This window comes from Podarcis liolepis, assembly GCF_965112155.1.
Source record: "Podarcis liolepis genome assembly, chromosome: 8".
Taxonomy (NCBI): domain Eukaryota; kingdom Metazoa; phylum Chordata; class Lepidosauria; order Squamata; family Lacertidae; genus Podarcis; species Podarcis liolepis.
This window is the reverse complement of record NC_139560.1, coordinates 84606968-84630135: the sequence shown is the minus strand read 5'-3', so window position 1 is coordinate 84630135 and position 23168 is coordinate 84606968. Positions and strand designations below refer to the sequence as shown.

At 44.1% G+C, this 23168-nt stretch overlaps 1 protein-coding gene across 3 annotated transcripts in view; it reads right to left on the bottom strand.

Annotated features, from left to right (window-relative positions):
- The window catches only part of DIAPH1 (diaphanous related formin 1), a 79602-nt gene that overhangs the window by 18525 nt on the left and 37909 nt on the right, over positions 1 to 23168 (bottom strand). For 2 of the 3 annotated variants that reach the window (XM_083519103.1, XM_083519105.1), the window contains 7 exons: positions 22166 to 22798; positions 19664 to 19781; positions 6026 to 6121; positions 5801 to 5895; positions 5250 to 5351; positions 3668 to 3907; positions 3380 to 3509 (listed from right to left, as the gene is read on the bottom strand). In XM_083519103.1, coding sequence (XP_083375229.1) covers positions 3380 to 3509; positions 3668 to 3907; positions 5250 to 5351; positions 5801 to 5895; positions 6026 to 6121; positions 19664 to 19781; positions 22166 to 22798 — 1414 coding nt within the window. The remainder of the gene's footprint in view (positions 1 to 3379; positions 3510 to 3667; positions 3908 to 5249; positions 5352 to 5800; positions 5896 to 6025; positions 6122 to 19663; positions 19782 to 22165; positions 22799 to 23168) is intronic. The other variant, XM_083519104.1, reaches the window with a different exon arrangement.

Below are 23168 nucleotides of genomic sequence, written 5' to 3'. Positions count from 1 at the left end.
AAGGAATCACACAGAGGGATAATTTCTGTAACAGTACATGGGGGAAGCGACATTATCCATTATTCTCAAGGGATCCGTTTAGCATATAAAAATGCCCTCTTAAAGGAAATGTGTCCACCAGTCAGCTCTGAGATAAGCAAGAAACAGTCAAGAGAGCAAAACGTTCCAAGTGGGAAATAATCACAGCAGTCTTCCAGGACCAGACCAATGACCCACCGAGTCTAACATCCTATTCCCAACTGTGGAACATGGGGACGCTTGCATAATATCAAGTCAAGATCTTGCAGGAAATGGGCACCTATACTGGCACGGCTTCTCTGGCAGAGGTGGGGGGCATGAAATGCGGCACCCATGAGGGTGCTGCCATAATAGTAGGGGGCTTGTATGCTTTCCTCCAGAATCAGCCCCTCCCTTCAGTGTCAGTTAAGAAGGACAGTTAAGAATGTCAGTTAAGAAGGAGCAACTGTCTCTTGTTCCTTGCCTCAGACTTGCCTCATGTTGCTGTATTTTGTTTCTCTCGTTATGCTATTTTGTTACAGTTTTCTTTATTATTAAAGCTTAGCTTGTTGTTGTTGTTTAGCCGATTAGTCATGTCCGACTCTTCGTGACCCCATGTAAGCTTAGCTTACATTTAAATAAATAATAATCATCAAGTCAAGCCACTGGTCCTTGCTGTTCATTCTCACCACTCCCAACCTGGCTGAATTATTCTGCAAGTTTCGTGGTGCCAGCTCTTGATTTCTGTAGGTAAGGGACCCCTAAGGGACCCCTTTCTCTTCTCCCCACCTCCATGTTTCATTAAGCTTCAGGAGGAAGCAGAAAAACAGCACTGGCCTAAGGGAGGAGGAGGTACACCTTAATTATTACTTCTGCTACAAATCAGCTTCTGCAACAAAAGGTTCTTCTAGCAGTTTTTGTGTCCCCTAAACACAGGGAAGGTGTTTTGGCATAACACTAAATCACACTTTCACTTAACTTCAGTTTCGTGTGTTACCCCAAACCCTAAAAGTTAATCCAGTTAGTTCAAACAAGACAGCTCCATAAACTATGGCTTGGCGTTTCTTCTTTTAACTAAACCCAACTAAGATTAACCACCATTTGTTGAGACTCAGATAACATAGCAAACCGTGATTAATCTAAAATGGAAAAGAAAGCTTCCAAATTCCTCCTCCTAGCTGCATTGGAAAAAGAGTAGCTGTGCACTAGCCCGAGGCTTGCTGCAGCTCATTCTCATAAAGCTAAATTATGTACATCTGTAAACACCCCTAAGATTCATAAGATTTTATCAGTGACCAGCACTGTTATCTAGTATTTGTACACATGATGTTTTGTGACAGGAGGGCTGTTAAGTGTTCAAACCCCATCACAAATCATTGTCTTGCTGCATTGCTAACGGCCACCTTGCATGATCCTTCATCATTTCCATCATCCCCACACCAGAGGAGGGGCAGGGATGGAGAGAAAAGAGAAAGTGGCTGCCAAAGGTCACCTAATGGGTTTATCACACAGGCAAGATTTGAACCAGGGACTTCCTGATTTATTTATTTTTACTACTTCGTTGTTTTCTCCTTTGGAAGAGTAAATAGAAATTTAATACTAATTTTCCTGCTCAGCCATTCCGAGACTTAACAGCACAATCCTAACCATGTCCACTCAAAAAAGTAAGTCCTGCTGAATTTACACCTAGGTAGGTGGGCTAATGAGGGCAGCCTTATGAGCCTGTTTTATCTGGGCTGAACGTTAGCGCTTCATTTACTAGGGTGCCAAAGGAAAGCGTGGCAGCTGATGGCAGCTAGCTGCAGGATAAATGTGTGTTTATAATAGGGAAATGAGCCTGGAAGGCAGCTGGGAGCTCCTGATCACTGAACAAAATGAACATCCATGGCCAGTGCTCTGTTTCCCTCTCCTTCCTTCCGTGTTAGGCACTGACTCTCAATCCACAGCAGCAACCCATACAGCCAAGGCAAGAGAGATGGGAGACAGGACAGATGGACAGCAGAGTGATTGTGACGACAATTCTCCTGCCATCATGCTCAGAATGTCCTTCTTTTCCCCTAACACAAGTGAAAGTCATAAATAAAGAACCTGGGTTGCTTGGTTCATACAGACAGTCAAAATGTCTGATATGACCCGGATTGATTTATACTGTAAACACAGTCCTCAGCTGCACTCTGCCAGTGGCTGGATGCTGGGGATGAAGAGAAGAGGGCTGTAGCCTTTATTATGCCTTGTTTTGGGAGCTTCCCAAATTCATCTAGCTGACCACTGTCAGAATAGGATGTATCTACGGCTTATGTACCACCCACATCTTAAGACCACCTTTTGCCTCCCAAAATGGAATACACCAAGGCTGAGCCAAAACGGACTCCCCCCCCACACACCCCAAAAACCCTCATGCCTTACCTGCAGGCTATAATTCTCCTGATGTTTGGTGATGGAATAAGGCTCAATAAGAGTGAAATGTCTGTTCATCTTACCAGTAGCATGGCACAAGTGGTAGAATTATGGGCAAGGAAACACCTGCACTGCCTGGTTGGTAGGCAGCTGCCCAAACTCACCACCTTACTGTGGGCAATTTGATACAAGAAGCATCTCTTTCACCCTAAAGTGGTTTCAATTACTTGCAGGAACATTGCCCAATGTGACTGGTTATTGGGCACAGCAATATCATCACAGTCCCTGGGTATGGACCCAAGGCCCACGAGGCAATCAACCTTGCTGAAGCTAAGCAGGTCTGGGTCTGGTCAGAGCCCTGATGGGTGATTGCCTGGGGACATAGTGTATGTCACCTTGGGGTCCGTGATGGAAAAAACTGGGACAGAAATGTAAAAAAAATAACAATTAAATAAGGTTCACAACGGGATCTCAGGCTGGGTTGCTATTGTGAAGGAGAAGCAGCAGCCCTGGATAATAAAAGAAAAAACTGCAGTCCTGAACAGTTGTTGAAGAAGAAGAAGAAGAAGAGTTTGGATTTGATATCCCGCCTTTCACTCCCTTTAAGGAGTCTCAAAGCGGCTAGCATTCTCCTTTCCCTTCCTCCCCCACAACAAACACTCTGTGAGGTGAGAGACTTCAGAAAAGTGTGACTAGCCCAAGGTCACCCAGCAGCTGCATATGGAGGAGCGGAGATGCGAACCCGGTTCCCCAGATTACGAGACTACCGCTCTTAACCACTACACCACACTGGCTCTCATACCACACTGGCTCTCACTTTGTTGAGAGGCAAAGTGAAGCACAAGCAAAGATGTTTGAAAAGGGCAAACCTTTAGGATCCTTTAGCAGAATGCTCTGCCTCTCCGAGTCCCTTTTTCATATTAAAAAGCCTGAGATGGTAAGTTGCAGCCAGAGAACGCATGCACAAACACCGGCCCCAAAATACCTTGACAAGCCTTCTCCACGTGGATGAGTTCATCAGGAAACTTCAGCACTTCAGGATAGCGCATCTCACACGTTTCAGCTAAGAAATGCAGCAAAGTCATCTTCTGGTCAGCTGACTTTGTGTCTCGGAGCTAACAGTGGAGAAAGCAGGCTACTGTGAGCTCTGTTAAATAGGATGAATGCCATTCATCAGTTGCTTCTCCCCCAGCCCCAAAATATGTCAGCGGCTTGTAGACTCAGGATGACCTGAACAGCTCTGTCTGCAGAGGTTCTGCCTGTAGAAGCTCACCTTGCAGAGGAAGCTGATGTTGAAACCAAAGGCATCAGCATTTGAGGAGCCAGAATTCATGAAGTTGCCCACCAGGAGGATGATGGAGAGCAGGTTGGAGAAGCTCTCACTCTTGCGGACCTCTTCACAGGCAGCTGTCACAGAAACTATCTGTGGTTTGATGTTTTCCACCTGCTCATTAAACTGTAGCTTGAAGAGGATGGAATTGAGACGGGGCCTCAGACTGGGAACTGTACTAATCTGGGAAGGAAAGGGGACAGAATAACACTGTCATGCACAGATGGAGGAAAAGGAAGACAAGGATGACAAGGAACCAAGGTGGTCTGTAGAAGAGGGGAAAGAAGAGAAAGGATATTTATCAGCAATTGTGATTTCTTCAGGATCCATTTTGTAGAATTTGTATGGTGCTGAACACTTCGACACCAGCTTAATATAAAAAAAAACTATCAATGCAGCACATACACTGTGATTCTCAAAGAATATTAATTGGCTTTAAAGGAGCTTGCAAAACCCATGCGACTAAACATTCTGGTTTTCCCTGCCATTATTACAAATAAAAACAAAGAGAGGAAAAAGTTAAGGCGTTACTTTGTAGAAAAAGTGCATGTTGAAAACAGAAAAAGAACCTTTCCCCTTCAGAAGTCTATAGCATCCATCTCTGAGGATCCAGTGTAGGATGTATGGCAGCAACTGCTCAATAAGACTGAAATAAATGGAACTACAAGTTTTATTCTGAATACGGGATGAACATTGTGGAAGGATAACTAAGAAACAGTTTGACTTCAGCAAGGTCTGGTTTTCTCAGAGAAATATCAGCTCTACCTCTGTTGCTTCTTGTATCTATGACCTTTGCAGTACTCAGTCCTAGAGACTAAAATGTCAAAGTCAGTGTTTCCTCAGAGGAACTTCTTGTACTATCTAAACCTTTCTGGCTTGTCCTTGATTATGTCTTCCTTGGAACACACAGGCTCATAACAGAAATTGCTCACTTGTTGCTAGGACTCCTGTCCTTGCCCTGGCATCGCACTGATGCATCTAACCTTCAAATTCTCTTTCAAAGCCAAAAGCAACACTACTTGTTTGCTGAGCCAGGTGCTATCTAGCTGTGGCTTTCAGTAGGACACTCCAACAAGGACAAGGAAATGGTGCTTCCTGGCAAATGTGTCTGCCTGACTAACAAATCTTACTTTTCTCCCAGTTTAGGGCATCAGATGCCTGGAGGGCAAGGATAAAAAAATAGTAATGACCCCTATGCAGTAGCCATGGTTTGGGTGGGTGGGTGGAGGGAGCCAATACCAGATACGTATCCTCCACTGCTCTCTGATATTTTTTCCCATTTCCTAGAAGTCCAGATAACAGGGAACACAGAGGACTTTGTCAGTCCTCACATACAACAGTGTACAGCATGGAAGTAACAGAGAAATCTCTGGAAAGTGGATGGGACACATGAAGTTTGGAGAAAGAAAATGAAGAAAAGCATGTCATCTACATGTTATGCTGAACATGTCATGTTCAGCAGCTTCTTCTCAGAAAAATATGCTTTCCCTCTGCTCTTTTCTAGAGGCAAAAGCAGCTCACTTACCACAACTGTAAACTGCTCGGGCTCAGCTAGTTCATCATAGTCTTCTTTCATTTCTGCTATCATCTTCAACTTGTCTGGTTCTGGTATAAGCTTAATCAGGTTCTGAGAGAGAAGAGAAGGAAATTGCTCGCACTGGGATTCCTAGGCAAAATGACCACACTGGACCTAGGAGACAACTGGCACTTCCTGTCACGGCTAAGGAATCTTCTTCAAAGGGGCAGAATAGAGTGAGTTATTCCAGGCTGTGGGTACCCCCCCCACTCAAGAAAGGAAGAACATTATGGCAAATATTTCCTCAACAGCCTTTTGGACAGAATTTGCATGGCAAGCATTAAAATAGAAAGGGCTCACATTGCAGCATGGTCTCCATTCTCTATTATACCAGGGCCTGAAACAAATTGTGATCCACAAACCTGAATGCATATGATTTGACTATCAACTGCTAGGACTCCAGTCATGGATAGCAAAAGCAGGCTTTAATGACTGACATATGGTGGTTACAAGTTGAAAGGGGGGGGGGGAGTGTCTCAAATGCTCCAGTCTTTGCTCACCTGCACCAGGGACTCAGTCAACACAGTTTCATTCACCTCCAGGATGGCATCCTTGATTCCCTCGTAAGGCATGCGGAAGGAGCCCAGAAATATGGCTGCCACAGTCAAAGAGAAGCACAAAACCTCCAGTCAGACTTCCACTGACTAATTCACCCTAAGCCTTTCAAGCACACTCTGCAATTTCCCTTAGTACCACAAACACTTTGGCTAAATCATACTACTCACAAAGATTCTGTGCAATCTTCGGATCCATTACTCTCAGCTCCCTGGTCTTCTTCTTTTGTTGGACCTTCTCCTCTCCCTGCTCCTCCTTCGCTTTTGCTGTGGGCCAGAGAGGAATGAAGGGTCTTAGAGATTGAGAAGCCGTCTCACTTTAAGCTGGGGAGCATGCAATTTCTTCACAGCTAAAAAAAATAAGTATTTCTCTCCCCCCCCTCCCATGAGGCATGGTGAGGCAGTTACCTCAGGTGGCAGACGGGGGGGGGGCCTTGGGAGGGCAGATCTAGGTCCCAAGGAGTATCCTGCACTGCTCCTCTCTGGACTCCTCCCCCCCCAGCCCCCAGGACAGGAGGTGGGCTTCAGCAGGCAGGCACCATTTTCTGTTTTGCTTCGAGCAGCTGAACATCTCAGGTCGGCCCTGATTCCCCCACCACCTTTCCGCCATTAATTGATTTTGTCAGAAGTAGCTAATAGAAGACAGTAGGGAAAGACACTTAATCTTTCTCTGTCTTCTGCCTCAAATGCCACACAACTGGTAGCAACTGTAATGGGAGTGATTGAGCAATAGGAGCTCTTTCAGACTGGCGTTTGCTTGCAGGTGTATCTGAAACATGTCACTGAAACATGTCACTGGTGTGTCACACTGTGGGTCTAGCAAGATCATTATTCAGCTTCTGAATAAAGGCCTCTTTATCCTTTGACAAATCCTTTGGGACCCACCGCTCCTGTTTTCTGTAACCTAACCTATACTATGCTTCTTTTGTTCAGATTTTTTTGCTAGTTTATATAATTGTATAAACTGTTCTACTTGCTTTTAATTGCATGACTGTAATGTTTTAACTTGCCCTGGGACTATACAGTGAAAGGTCGGTCGATGAAGTATCTTAACATAAATTAAGAAAACAAAATGCAGATTTGATCTCAAGGATTCCTTCCAGACACTAGCAATATCTAACACCATGCCAGAGTCTCTTTCCTTCTCCCTTCCTACAGACTGAGGGGTGCAGCCAACGTTCCTTCAAAGCATTCGTGTCCTGTGCTTCTATGTAAACAGGGTATCAGAGACACTGTTGCATTGCCACAGAGCTCTCGCGTTTATTGTTAAGTCATCAGGGTAGCCCACCAGTGCCCAAATCTGAAGGCAAAAGGAATCTCTGCTTTTTAAGAAGCTTCCCTGCAATACATTTGCAGGAGGGACTCCACTGCCACAGGGCCAACGCCACAGCAAGTAAGTGGCACACTGAATCAAACTCCCTGGCAGGATTCCACGGGGAGACGGGGAGATTTGGGGTGGGTCGGTGGGTGGGTAAGGGAAGAATGGACACCATTCACTTAAAGGCAATGCCTTAATATAGCTTCCTTTAACATTTTATCCTCCCTGTCTGATACATACTCCATAGGTTAGGAGTATTATGGGTAAGGTTTTGGAGTCACTGACCTAGTTTTCTGTGCATCTGCATCAGTGCACAAATTAAATTAAGGGTTCCGAGACAGAAAGGGAGCATGGCTGCCTTTAGAATATCTACGCGGGATGGGGGGGGGGCTCTCCAGATGAGAAAAGGCCTCACATGCAAGTACTGGTGAGAAGTGGGAGATGGCATGAATAGAAAGAGGAATTCTGCTTTTAACTATGATGTGGAGATGGCTGGGGAAGAAATTATATGCCTATTTGTGTGGGCTGTTAAAATCAGAAATATAATCAGAAGTACAGGAAGCAAGTATTCACTGAGGTGGTAACCCTGTATCCCAGCTGCATATTTTCTGAATGAAGCAGTAGTTACAGAATATTATATTTATTATTATTATTATTATTATTATTATTAATAGTAGTAGTAGTATGCCATCTATCTGACTGGGTAGCATCCAGCAAATTAAAACATCGGTCATTAAAAACTTCCTAATCCAGTGCTGCCTCCAGATGTTTTCTAAAAATCAGAAAGTTGTGTATTCCTTGACATCTGATGGGAGGGTGTTCCATAGGGTGGGCGTGACTACTGATAAGGCCCTCTGCCTGGTTCCCTGTAACTTCTCTTCTTGCAGGGAGGGAACCACCAGAAGGCCCTCAGAGCTGGACCTCAGTGTCCGGGCAGAACGATGGGGGTGGAGACGCTCCTTCAGGTATACAGGACTGAGCCATTTAGGGCTTTAAGGGTCAGCACCAACACTTTGAATTGTGCTTGGAAACATACTGGGAGCCAATGTAAATCTTTTAGGACCAGTGTCTCCTAAAGATGGAATGTCTCACCTACAAAAATACTCCTTGCATGCAGAAAACTAGAAGCCAGGGAGAAGGCAAAGCTAGGAAGGCTAATTTTCTATGTGCAGGAAATATTTTTCTATGTGGAATAACATTCACTCATGTGAGCCTCTACCTACATTCTGAAGTTGTACCGACCAGCCACATATTTATCAGCTCAATGAGAAATGAGCAAAGATGACCTCAAATTAGTGAAGGCAAGCAGAATGGGGGGTGGGGGCAATGGACCCTGTGGAAACATCTTGGTTCCAGCAGGTACGATCACTGAATATGGAGACAGGCAGAGAAGGGGGTCCTGAGCTACAAAACAAGGAGAAGAAGAGAAGAAAATTGAAAGAAGCAGATACACTTTGCATCTCAAAATGAATTTAAAATAAAAATCCTTGAATAGTGGCAAAGAGAACCCAAATGACCAACTAATTTTTCATAAAGAGAACTCTGGGGATTCACATCACAGTAGTTTCCCCAAGACAAGTTCATTCACAGAGTGTAAGAGTCAAAGCTCTCTAGACCTCTGGCCACTGCAGCTCACAAGCATTCAACCCTTCTGGCTTTCAGGTGCAGCACTGAGAAATAAGACAGGCACACACAGCAGGTAGTATAGCATTTGAGGCTATTTTGGGGGGGGAGGGGGGAATAAATTTCCCTTTTCAAACCTCTTGACTCAGGAAAATAAAATAGACTAAGATAAGAATTATATTCGTCCATGACTCCTGCTTTTTCCTCTGTTGCTGTTTTGGAAAAATTTCTCACTGCAGTTCAGGGCTCAGGGCAAAGCATTCCTTTCTGGTTTAACTGAATGATGCTGCAGACTGTGCCAGATATGTAAGCATATCTTTCCCTGTGGTGTGTTGTGGCATCATACTGCAGTTAAGTGAGTGAAAAGGAAGGCAAGCAAGCTACCCAGACTGCTAGAATTTAGTACTACAGGCAGAAAATGGGTCCAGCGCTCCTATATGCAGAGCTTGGAACTGGTGCTATGCACAGACACAAGGCAAGCTTTCCTGAAGAAGCAGGGGGTGGTGGTGTTTGCTTGGGCCTGGCCTGTGTCTGCGCATGCCTGTGAGAGGCAGAGGGGATAGAAAGCAGAGACATCAAAAAGCCGCAGCCTTTGACTCAGCCTGCCTCACCCTCCCTGCAGACTCCTCCCTTCCTGAGTCTTATTTCTCTGCGCCATAAACACAAAATGGAGTCTAGAGGGAAGGCAAACATCCTCTCTAAAATGGCTGAATGCGGCAAAGGAAGACAGGGAATAGTAAAATAGGGCAACAGCACCATCTGGTGCTTGAAGAATCCAGCACCTGATCCCTGTTAGTAAAGAAGCAGTAGGATTAGACTGCACTTCAAAGGGAGTTTAGGACAGATCTGTTAGAAAACATAAAAAGCCATGGTATAACAAATTATAATACAAAAAAGGTGAAATGATCTCTTCCTTATAAAGAGATTCTAACAGTAATCAGAAATCTCTTTTTGCAATTGCATCTAAACAGGAATTTGACACTTGCATGACAGAAAACTACACACACAGCAACAGACCACATTCATCTTGTACCTTCTCTCTCCTTTAAAACGTTCACAGCCAAACTTTTTTACTTTCTTGCTCACAACAACAAAGAATCGGCAAGGGGGGGGGGGACGACGTGATTCTACAGCTGCAAAATGGGCTAAGTTGGTAGTACAGCCTTTGCATTCCCTTTCCAGCTTTGCAATGCTTTCTGCACCTGGGACTTCCTGCGTGCAAGGGATGCGCTTCACCCTGGAGCCGCTATGGCACGTCCCAATCACTGACCACAAGCGGTAATGTCCACCAAAGTTAGAAATCGTACATTCTAATAGAGTGCTTACAAAAATAAATGATGATGATGAATTTACTCTCAAAAGTGGGCTCCCTGGGTATCCTCATGCTGTGAGCCAATATTTGGAAAATTATGCCAACACCCACTTGCTTTTCACAAACACACCCAAACTTTTTAAGAGTACCTCAGTGAAGAAAAGTGGTTTGAAACCACAAAAAAGTAGAAAAGGGGGAGGTGAAGCTTTGTGTGGAAATATTCACTTTCCTCACAATTCCATTCATTTGCAGCTGGAAAGATTACCTAGCCACCTCTGTTTAAACTGACTAAAAGGCATAGTAACTCAACTTTTGTCCAAATCAGGACACCAGGCTAAGGAGGTTTACATGACCCTTAGCAACTGCTTTCACTCCCTTGAGATGGTTGAAAAGTATGTAGGATGGAAGCAGCCCCTGAGGACCCAAGGTGGCAAGCATGTGGTTCTCCAGCAATCATCCTTTCAGGAGATTCAGACATGCGTGTTGTGCGGCTTATGGAAAAAACAGGAGTATACAGAAGGCGGACCACATTCCACCAGTGAACCACTGAGCAGTTTTTGGCAGACGGTCTTCTACTGCCTGCTGGGATTTTACCAAAGAAAGTTGAACTAGTGTGGCTCTCAGCTAGCAAGGTATCTGTATATACATAAGCATATATATGCATACATTGAATTGACTCTTCTATGTTAAGAAGTCTTGAGTATTGTAGTCAGCTCTTATGAATGTAACACACATGGCAGATTGCAAAATGATAAAGGATGCCAGTCTCCTCCTGAGTTGCTTAGTGTAGAACATAAAAGAGCTGGCAATCTGCAAAGCAGGGTGTGTGTGATGACTCAGAGGAAGATCTGAAAAACAGGCCTATACTTTGTCCTGAGGCTAGGAAATCAGAACAATGGTCAGCCTCAAAACTTTAGCAATGTAAGATGACTTCAGATGACTGTGGGTGAATGCCCTGACTTGCAGGAACAGCTTAGGGCAAACTTTTCCCAAGCTCAACCTGGGTGACTCAGCAGAGGAGTGCTGGGAAAGCACATTTTACACATTCGGGTGAGTCCCTAAGCCTAAAGCAGTTGCCAGGGCTGCAGGGCATGGGTGAGGCACAGAGGCGCACCCTTGTGGGGAGTTCAGGGCTAAAAAGAAGTCTATGGCAACATCAGGAAGGGCAGCAGAGTGAAGGGAATTGGAGTGGCCCAGCAGTGCTGCAAAATAAGGGGCGCTCATTTCACAAAAATGCACAAAGAATTAATTTCAAGGGCAAGTAAGCAGAATAAGGCAAATAGCCACAGAGGTACTTAAAAAGGGAAACAGCTGAGGCCGAAAAAAGCTTGCAAGAGCCCTACAGTTATTTGCTGCCCCCCCCTTCCCAAAGAGAGCTCCAGAATATTCATCTGCAGCATCTCCACAGCATAAAACAAAAGGACCAGGGAAGGGTTAAAGCAGGATGTGATAGTTCAGAAGCAGATGGAAGGCTTTCCCCAGATTATAATAATCACCATCTCAGGTTCTCTCTAGCCTCCCGCCCAGAAGGGACTGGCAAATTCCTCTGCCACATTAAAACCAAAAAACAAAAGAACCCCTAAAATGTGATCTGAGCTGCTGCTAAAGTTTCCCCACTGGGGAATAGGTGGCATGAAAGGAAAGCAGCAGATGGAGGGGGCCATAGGCTCTGGCAGCAAGAGAAAAGCCTTTGTCTGTGGGAAAGAAACACCCAGGCTTTTCCTTCCTTTGTTTCTGAGAAACGAGGCCAGCTGGAGGGGAGGGGGGAGGGAGCGGAGGGGAGGGGGAAGAGGGGGGAGGAGGAGGGGAGCCACCGCCCTGGTGACACAATGTCAGCCGACTGCATCCTCCAATCCAATGGCTCTGACATCACTGCCAGGAAACGGAGCCAGAGTGGCTCAACTGCGCACATCTGGCGGATGAAAGAAGCACTGCAAGCAAGCATTCTCCCTTTTTTCCTCCACTAGAAAAAGGAACATAAAGATTCCTCACTTAAGAAATACCCCAACAATATGGTGGGAGCATAAGAAATATGAAGCAAACAAACAACCCACAGCAAGGGTTTGCTATAGTCACCTATGATTCCCCAAGGTTTCTTTAAAAATAGAACAAAACACACATACAAACCCAGAGGACAAGCCACTTATCCCACACTGATGTCCAGTGCTATTTTTCCAAGAAAAGGAGGTGCCAGAATTCACCATGAACTCACCCTTGTACAGTGGTACCTCTGGTTACAAACTTAATTCGTTCCGGAGATCCATTCTTAACCTGAAACCATTCTTAACCTAGCTAATGGGGCCTCCCACGGCTGTCACGCCACCAGCGCACGATTTCTGTTCTCATCCTGGGACGAAGTTTGTAACCCGAGGTACTACTTCTAGGTTAGCGGAGTTTGTAACCTGAAGTGTTTGTAACCCAAGGTACCACTGCAATGGCAATGGCAGCCACCTGAGAGGTACCAGAACTAAGTTCCAGCAACTTCCAGCTGAGAAAAGTCCTGCAGATAACCATTTGTTTCCAGGACAAAGTCGTACATCTGTAACACTCTCAGATTACTAGTATAAATAGGGTTTTGTGTTATCTTCAAATATTGCTGCTGGCATGTTTCTGTGCAAGAATGAATGCAGAAAGTCGCGGTAGTTGAGACAGTGGTTTGTACCCCTATGACTGCACATCTATTCAGGTACATACGTGCCCCTCTGCGGAAATTTCATCTCTCTAAAACTGTATCTTTCATTCTCTTGCGACTAATTCACATTTATTTACAGTGGGACCACTTCCCCTCCCACCCCACTTTTGACAACATGCGTGCAGTGAGGCTGCAGGTGACACCAAACTATTCACAGTCGTTCCTGCATAAATGACTGGAATGGGGTGAAGCCACGGGAAAGCAGCGCTCAAAGCAAGGTGATGCTGCTTCCCTTATGACGTCGCAGGAACAGCCGTGCCATCCAGGGGACATAAACCGGGCCTGGAAGAAAACGGACCCTCTCTTCTCTTCTGACACTTCAAGAGGCATCCAGTCTTATAGATACTGGCCTATCCTCACACGGGAAATGTACCAAATAGAAAAGCTCTGCCTGCTCCCCCAGCCCTGCCCCTGCAACACACTTAATGGGATAGTCATGCATTTATTGAAGTTTGGAAACACAGCAATGTTCCCCCCGCCACGAAGGAAAGCATACTTCACCAGAATCGCAACCTGTGGGAATTTTGAAGGAGATATGGCAGACTGAGGGGTCATGTGGCCATTCCCACTGGTAATTTCACTATTTTAGGGGTCCAAAGAGGCTGGCTCCCCTTCTGTTCTGCCATGCTAACACTAGGTCCTTAACACATTTATCACCCCAGTGAAATGTCACAGCGGAGTCCTGCCTATAGCTGCACCTGAGGGATGTTCCACTGCCTATACGCTCAGCAGGAAATCACAGCCAATCATGGGGCCAAGTGAGCCTGTACAATTCACATGCACATGCCTGCCCCATTCATAGTTGGAATTTTTAGGTGTGCTTGAAAGACCCTAATCTAAAACTAAAGAAGAAAGAAGCAATGTGTGAATGGCTCACATAAAATATTTCTCACTGTGTACCTGTACCTGTCACATGTTTTATTGCAAAAGCTCCCAACACTATGCAGATACTGCAAAGTATCTGGCCGGGAGCATTACTATTCTAGTCGTCCCCGCAAATGGAGTGTGCACAATCCTGCTACTTAAAAATGTAGACAATGAAACTTTGGATTAGCTAAATGCCTGTTAAGCTGTTTAGCTATGTGAAACAACTTGACCTGGTACACCAACAGAGATGTGAAGGACGTTACACCATTATTGCCTATCCTCTGTACGATGCCCAAAAAACAAGGCGTGCATGTGCAAGCTAAAGCAAAAGAAAAGCAAAACATGCACAAAAAGGCTGATCATACAAGCCACACTGAAAAAAATCTATCCTGGTGATCATAAGATTGCAATATGCACAGACACCGATAAAGAATATATTTGGAAACAGGTTCTTTATGCTAGCTACTCCGTCTGTTTTTGCTCATTAACATTTGATGCTGAATACACAACTATTCATGTATTTTCAAATCAGCCTTTTCTTTTGCTTTATTCTCTGTATGAAACACAGGTATTCTAATGTTTTGAGCTCATTCATGTCCTTCTCCCTACTTCCACTAGGTGGCATTCAAAGCACACAGTTGAGAGATTCTTACGCATCATAGAAATGAATGACGGAGCTCTATTTACTTAGTAAGTTTTTAGTAAGTGTGCAGTTTTGAGCAAATCCTTCTAATACGGTGAACACCGTACTGTACAGACCCTCCTGCACTGCAGCAGGCTCCATTAACAGATCTCAGCATGCTCACCTACAGGAAAGATGGTTGCTCAACATAAAAGGGGCAAGACTTAAAAGTTCAAAACTGTTGAGAACAAAAAGCTAGTGTGTCCTGCTCTGTGCAATTATATCCTCCCCTGAAACAAAGTCTTCAGGAAGCTCTAGCACCACAGAAAGATCCTTCCTGCAGCAAGAGATACCTGTCGGAGCCTTAAGTCCCCTGCCAGACCTAGAATGGGAGCTAAAGCAAGGCTTAGGGCAACAGTGAACCTGGCTGAGTTCTAAGTAATGCATGAACTCCAGGATCAGGCACCAAGAGGACAGACTCTTGAGGGCTATGTAAGAATGGGAAGATCTGGGCCTTTGGGGCATGACTCCCTTGAGCAGGGAGCTTGCAATATAGATCTAAGAAACTATTTCAGCCAATTCCGAACGCAGGTGACCTTTGAGGTCCCTCCCAACTGTTTAATTATAATGTGACCCGGAATGAACATTTTACTCTATTCGTTCTGTTCAAGTCGGTTCATGATCCCTTCAACCCTGCCTCAGCTTTCCTCTGCTACTGTGTTGTGATCTAACAAACTCATTCACTATCTTTAGGAAATTTAGGACATTTGCAGTTCAGTGAAGCTTGGATTTGTTTGAGTAAGAGTTTAACTGTGGGAAGAGGAATGGGGAAGTGGGAAAAGAGAGGAACGCATGCCTTTTGAAGCTTCAGCTCATGTTAAAGTGGTCCACCACGAATTGTAAAACTAAGCATGGGAAAGTCAGACTAGAAACGAGGGGAAAAGAGGGAAGACAAGCAGTCTGCTTCAGATGATGAAGAAGCTATGAAAGAGCAAGGAATGGAGCTTTGGGTGTAGCACCATGAAAGATAGGAGAGATCCAGAAAAACAGGTAGAACGGGGAGAAGCAGATTTGCGCCTGCAACATCTGAATGCAAGTTTTGCCTTGGGCTAATTACTGAATCACAGGTGCTCTTTGTAAAATGAGACTAGAGACTCTATCTCACAAACATGGTGAGAACCATAACAAACTTTGCAGATCATATTAAGGATCCAAAAGCCAGATTCCTGGCTTCTGTAGTTTAGTCTCACATTACTTCCATTGTAATGTTTCATCTTGTCCACTAGAGGGCACACGTACTCTTCTGCTATAATTCTTCTTCTCAAATAAACGTATCACTTTTGGGAAAGAAAGTGGTACACCTGGTGACCCCCTCCTGCCTCAAGAACCTGCCTCTGGTGTCAGTTTTACATCAAGGTGTGGAAGGCACGGACAATATATCTGTACACTCCTTGGAGACAAAATACAATTGAAAAAACTCCACAATGAGACCGTTAAAGAACCACAAGTGAAACCCTTCTGATCAATTCATTGCCTCTGTAACAGAGCAATGCTAACACAGCTGCACTAGCATTCACAAATATATTCTACCCAGAAAGGATTTCATTTCCTGAACATGGGGGATATTCACTGAAGACCCAGAGGGCTGGAACACAGAGCAAGAGAGAAACAGCTCAAAGGAATGGACCTTACCAGGCAGGCAATACTTTAAGTGAGACCCTTTCAGAGATAAACAGTGAAACACACAATCTTTAGAAGAAATAAAAAAAATTCCTTCCAGTAGCACCTTAAAGACCAACTAAGTTAGTTCTAGGTATGAGCTTTCGTGTGCATGCACACTTCTTCAGATACTTCTTCAGATACAGATGTGTATCTGAAGAAGTGTGCATGCACACGAAAGCTCATACCTAGAACTAACTGAGTTGGTCTTTAAGGTGCTACTGGAAGGAATTTTTTTTATTTTGACTATGGCAGACCAACACGGCTACCTATCTGTAACTGGAATCTTTAGAAGGACAGTGAAAATCCAGCAAGCTAAGCTGAACAGGTGTGGCTTCGTATGTTGTACTTCATGTTTTTGTGCTTCTTTTTAAACTAAGAAACATGCCTGGAACTTTGGTTGGGCAGAAGTCACACCTATCTCCTCTGGAGAAAATGTTTCTTGGTTCCTATGACTATTCTGTACCTAGACGCACAGGAAGAGATTGAGGCGATCGTTCTTAGAGGACTACTCACATGTGTGTGTGTCAGGTGGTTGCATGAATCTTCTATACCAAAGAATTACACCTCGAACCAAAATGTTTGGTCAACATGCTTTTCCGGCTTCCAGCATGACTAGCTGACCTAGAGAAGGTAATGCCATCATGGGAAAAGGAGCCAAACATGGATCCTAATAGGAGTGGCTAGGAACCAGGAAGAAACCAGTGGGAGTGCACCTGTTTGCTTTTTCCTCCTCAAACACTGGAGCAATCACCCCAAGGACATCCAACACAGAGTCCTTGGACAGCTACACAGATTGCCCAAGACTTACTTCCTTTGACAGAACCCAAAAATGGAGAAAAGCAGAGCTGAAAAAAAGAAGAGATAGGCAGCAACTGACCTTGCTTTGGAAGCATCTTTTGCTCAGGGACAATTAATCAGTGCTTGAAGAAAATAAGCCTGTTGACATATACTTGCTTACAGGAGCTGTGAAGCGAATATGATGATCAAAAGGAACTGGCAAAGATGGCAGTCCAGATATTGTTCGAAAGGAGTGTCAAGGCTTTCAATCTGCCAAAATGAGGGTCTGCACACATCCTACTGTCTCCTTGGTTACAAATTACGTTGATGATTTGGAAATACAGCACAAGTCTCACTAGGCGCAAGTCAGCTGTTACCACTCTTTGAAAATCCTGGAAGGATTCCTTTAAAGTATGACTCCAATGCACTCAGTTGTCATAAGACATCAGACTGACCTAATACATGACAAAGGCCAAGTTACAAAAAAAAAATGAGAGTGAGAGAAAAGAAAAGTGTAGAAGAGTCACTTGCCTAACTCTAAAACCACAGCCCCAGGGCCTTCCCTAAAATGTTGAAATGAACTTATTGCTCCTGGAGAATGCATGACTTATGCATGGGCTAGTCTGGGGCCCAAGTACAGTCCGTGCCTTTCAGACACCACTGCTCTGCTTGCAGACAGCCAACTCCCCTAAAGAGGACTAAGTGCAGATGCAATCTCAATGAAAAATCGAAGGCTCAGAGGGGAAATGGAGCTCTCATGAGGACAAGATCCCACAAGACATCTGTGTCGATAGCTTTAGTGCCCTTTTATATTCATTCTCATAAATAAAAAATTACCTTTTTTAAAAATGCAAAGGTGCTATTTGTGGCTTCAACAACATTTATCTACCACAACTTTGATCAAGGGTGAAATATTAATCCTTCAAGTGAAGCTAACCAGTGGCCACTGTCTCCTTTGTCAGACAGAAGCCAATTCAGTCAGTTATCTTTTCCACTCCCAGTTTCATTTCCACAGGTGATCCAGGTAAGATCAGGTATCTCACCAGACAAAAAAGATATTTGGTCAATTGACCACTCAGATATTAAACAGATAATGGCTATGTATTTTGAAGCTTTAATGTTATAAGAGCAACAAAGAAGATATGAGCAACTAGTTGGATTCTATGTCAATTACACATACACACCCCAAAAAAGAAAAAAACGGGGGAAGACGAGAGCTATTATTCTCACAGGCAGGTACAGCAAAGTAAAGACAGCACATCCCACATCACTTTTATCAACAAGATATTCTGTCCTGACTACAGCAACTGAGAATTGTGTGCACTCAGCACAAACTGCTTGCTGTGGGCTGGGGAGAGAAGTCACAGGAAGGTGGAGAAAGAGCTCTCCACTCTGCAAGTGACATTTCCTGCATGCAAGACTGGGAGCTGCCTTCTGACAATTACCACAGGAACCCCAGAGTTTATAAAATTAGAACCTAACTAACGTGCAGGCTAGCAGCATCAGGTTAACTGTAAGGGTGTGTATGGAATATAGCTTACTTATAACTAGGCTAATTCTGCTGAGAAAGGACAACAGGTCTGATGGTGTGCTTATTAGCTTTGGTCATCAGGACCTGAGAGGAACATTCAAATAAAAGAGAGAAAACCCTATCCAACCAGAGAGACAACAAAAAACCCAACTGATCAACAAGAGAATAGCTTCAGTCTGTCAAGTGACAAGTTCTTCAAACTGCCTCCTCATATGTAGGCTAAGCACTTGCATTCTTGGTTCCCTCAACAGAAAGGAAGCTGACTTAACAAAAAGCTTTAAAACTTAGAAAATCACCCTCCACACTGGGCAATAGCATGTCAGGTAGATGCTTAGGCCAGACCTCTTCTCCCTGTCCTGCTAGCGGAATAATGAAGAATGAACTAATTAACCACCTCCGTAGGAACCGAGGCCAAATGAATGAAAGCACTGAATACCATGGGACTAGGCAGCAAGTCAATGACTCCCAGAGCCTATGAGGTTTCATATTCAGCAACTAAAGCTCTTGCGGCTGTCAAAAATATTAAGGAATGTTAAGATATCATCAGTCCGAAGCAATGCATGGTTGGGCATGGTCAGAACTACCAGGCAACTGCTACAGGGTCTTCTCTTGTCTGCACTGACCCTTTCCTGTTTTACACCCCATGTTTCGAACCCTCTGCATCCCTCTATTAAATGGCATTGGCACTCTGTCTGATTCCTATTCCACAACTGAGAATTCTGGAATCAGTCTGGAATAATAAAAAACGAGAGAAATAAAGGTGACAACTAATAATAGGGGTATTATTTAATATGATGAATTATAGTTTTGGTTTCGTATTCTTCTCGTATGATGATGATTAAAACATGTTTTATGGGTTTCCCAACCTGCCAAAATTATAAATAGGAATAAAATCCAAGTTGCAGATGTTTAAGGTACTCACCCTTGGCTGTAGCCAGCCATGACAAAATGAATCCAATTCAAGAATCACCAGTGAAGAGAGGAGAGAGAAAAGTACATATCAATATGTGTTAATACCACATGAGACAAAACGCAAACCAGCTCCAACCCACATCCTGCCTCAAATTCCATTGATCACTAAAGGTGATTTCCCCAAAGCAAAACTGGAGTTGCTGGGACAAGCCTCGTCTTCCAGTTCCCAAACCTTGCTTAGCTGCCATGCTAACCTTGAAATGCCCAGGGAGAAGCAAAGTGGCTGAGCTCTGCTCCTCAGGCAGCGAGTGCTTCTGGTTTAGCATGATGCGCCAATGTGGCCGTTGTCGCCACCTGCTTCCATTGGGGAATTCCTGAAGGCATCTCCCCACCCTCCACTGCAGCTAATGCTGCTCCCAAATACACCACTTACATTTGGCCTGTGCAGTCGCGAAGGAAAGAGTCAGTTTGGCAAAGAGTTCATCATCCTCAAAACGATCCTCCTTAGCTTTGACCCAGAAACAGCCTTCAGAGAGCTGGTAAGCTGAAATCTATAGGGGAAGTAAGACAGGCAGAAATTATGGCACAAATGAACTCTACTTAATGTTTCTACAGGAGATTAGCAAACTCGGACATCTTTTTTTTTTAAAAAAAATTCAATAATGTTGGAATACCATAAAGCTAGTAAGGTTATTATGACATTAACTTGTGTGGAATAGAGCCCACTACATCAGATGCATGTGGATATTGATAATAATAATAATAATAATAATAATAATAATAATAATAATAATAATAATAATAATAATTATTATTATTATTTATACCCCGCCCATCTGGCTGGGCTTCCCCAGCCACTCTGGGCGGCTTCCAAAAAAATATTAAAATACGGTAATAGAGCAAACATTAAAAGCTTCCCTAAATAATTTACTGCTGAACTAGAATTTAGCAGCCAATACTATTCTATTCAGTTTGGGCTTAGCTGGTATTCTGCTTCTTTCACAGCCTAACTGTCGAATTATCACCACCAATAACTGCAATAGCAATTGTTGTAAATGGGCAACAATGTGTTCTTAACCCATATCAGACTTATACATCACACAAACAAACATTGAGTAAAATGAACAAACAATACAAAAGAAAAGAAAATGCAAAAGCAAAATTATAAGGATGTAAACATAACATAATCTGCAATCAAAAATACAAAACAATGAAAAACAACACCAAAAAAAGAAGAAAGGGGGGGGGGAGGAAAAAAAGAAAACGACTTCCAACTAACTCCATGTGGATCTTTATTCCTCATATCATTGGTTGCCTATGATGATTACATTTTTGGAGAATTATTCTAATTACCTGTGAGGTTTATATTCTAAGCTAAACCAAGTATGAATCTGGGAATCTGTTCTCTTCACATAATTTATAAACACTTATTACCCTTACTGTCCTATTTCTGTTTAACAATACTCCTCTCACCTTCACAAAGCCTCTTTAAATCCCACTAGCGTTATTTGTTCGTCACATATACTTTTCAGATATTCTACCAATTTTCCCCAAAATCTTGTGCCCATTTGACCATGACATCTTTAACCTCTTCGCCTCTTAAGTGTCCATTTAATAATAATTTATACATTTTGGATAATTTTTTATCATCATTTATAATCAATTCTTTGTCTAATTCAGATAATTTCTTATCAAAACCATTTACTTTCTTGTCTTCCTCAAAAACTGCATTTAATTGATGGTATTGTAACCAGCCTATTCCTGTATGTCTTATTGTTTCATATGTCTTCATTTGTAATTTATTATTTACTTCCTATAAAATATCTTTATATGTGAACCAATTTGAATCCACATTTTTCCTTTTTACCGCCTCCGCCTCCATTGGTGACAACCACCATGGGGTTTTTGCTTCTAATAATTTTTTGTTCCTTTCCCAAACTTCATATAAGGCTTTCCTAATAATGTGATTTAGGAATCCCTTGGGAATTTTTACCCAAGTAGCTGTGCCACCCCACTATATTCTGGCCTGGTCCATTATTCGTCAGAACAGCTAATCAATATGGCATTGTGTCCACAACCTGCATCCACTCTCTGTTTAGTTTACTTTAACCTTTGACAGCTGGGGGTAAACTTAGGAAGGAAGGGAGGCTGTTTCTCTTATGCATGAATACATTAAAACCAACAGCAACCGCAGGCTTCTCTTACACGTAGGCATTGGCACTGAGGGGCTAGTTTATGGTTACCAGATTTTCCCCCATGAGTCCAGGGATGCTTTTCTTTTCTTTTTGAATTTCATGCTTTATTATCCATAATTACATCTATACACCAAAGACTTATCTTCCTTATTTTACATAAATCCAGCAAACTAAGGCCCTGCGGCCAGATCCAGCCCAATTGCCTTCTAAATCCGGCCCTCAGACGGTCCGGGAATCAGCGTGTTTTTACATGAGTAGAATGTGTCCTTTTATTTAAAATGCATCTCTGGGTTATTTGTGGGGCATAGGAATTCGTTCATTTTTTTTTTCCAAAATATAGTCCGGCTCCCCCACAAGGTCTGAGGGACAGTGGACCGGTCCCCTGCTGAAAAAGTTTGCTGACCCCTGTCAAGACAATCCCTTCTGCAACCAATGCTGTGAAAACTATGTATTCCGTAAAAAACATTTTTGCTGCTATTCCACGCATAAATGGCTACGGCCACTGGAGACAGGAGGAGAGAGAATCTCCCCTAACCTTAACTTCATGAAATCACGAGAAGCTACATCGGTATCACAGAAAACGCAGCAACCAGCTACTCTCCCTCTTCACTCAGTGCCAAAAAGCTAATCTTTCTCTTCACTAAAATTTCAGTTGTTAATGGCAGACTAAGGAGATAAGAGGGCTGGTGGACAAGGAAGACAGGGCAGGCATATTTATAAATCCACTAGCTGAACGTCACCTTGGCCCAGTTCGTTCTTCGCATCTTAACCTCCGGCTTGTATTGCTTCTTTGGAGGCAATCCAAATGGGAGAACTGGAGCTGCATAGGACCCAAACCCAGGTGCCATGGGAGGAGGTGGCACCCCAAGAGGTGGTGGCGGCGGTGGCACCCCTGGCATCCCAGGAAGAGCTGGTGGTGGTGGAGGCATCCCTGGCAGCGGTGGTGGCATCCCTGGCAGAGGCGGTGGTGGTGGTGGCATCCCTGGCATCCCGGGAAGAGGTGGCGGTGGTGGTGGCATCCCTGGCAGCGGTGGTGGTGGCGGCGGCATCCCTGGCATTCCTGGCAGCGGTGGTGGCGGCGGTGGCATCCCTGGCATCCCAGGAAGAGGTGGCGGTGGCGGTGGCGGTGGCATACCTGACATCCCTGGCAGAGGTGGGGGTGGGGGAGGTGGGGGTGGAGCTGTGCCAGGAAGTGGCGGAGGTGGTGGAGGCGGCGGAGGCACTGCAGTCATGCCAGGAAGGGGCGGGGGAGGTGGCGGTGTTCCTGCCTCACCAGGTAAAGAAGCTGGCTGTTGTGGGAGTTCTGCAGGTAAAGAGGAGACCTGCTCCATCTTCTTCTTAGTCTCTTCAAGTTCGTTTGCAAGCTCAGCCATCTACATTTAAAAAATGAAATGGAACAAGTAAGCTTAGCAGAGCACCCGATTTCCATGACAGCAAAACAAACTGCAGTTTATTTGATCCTGCACTTTGATCTCTGCGCTGGCGCTGCTTCCTTGGTTCTTCACATCACAGCTGAGATCTGGCAAATTGGTATCGAAAATGTAAATGGGTTCAAAATGATGCATACCTCTTTCTACTTCTAGTTGGGAATTGGCTCTAAAAATAATCCAAAAATGGCAACTCATACCCCTCCAACCAGCTCATGTTTCCTCAGCCAGCTAGCTCCTCACTATGCTGGAGGCGATGGGAGATAAAATGTTTATTTCAACATTTGTGACGGTTTTGTGAGAGTGACCCAATTTT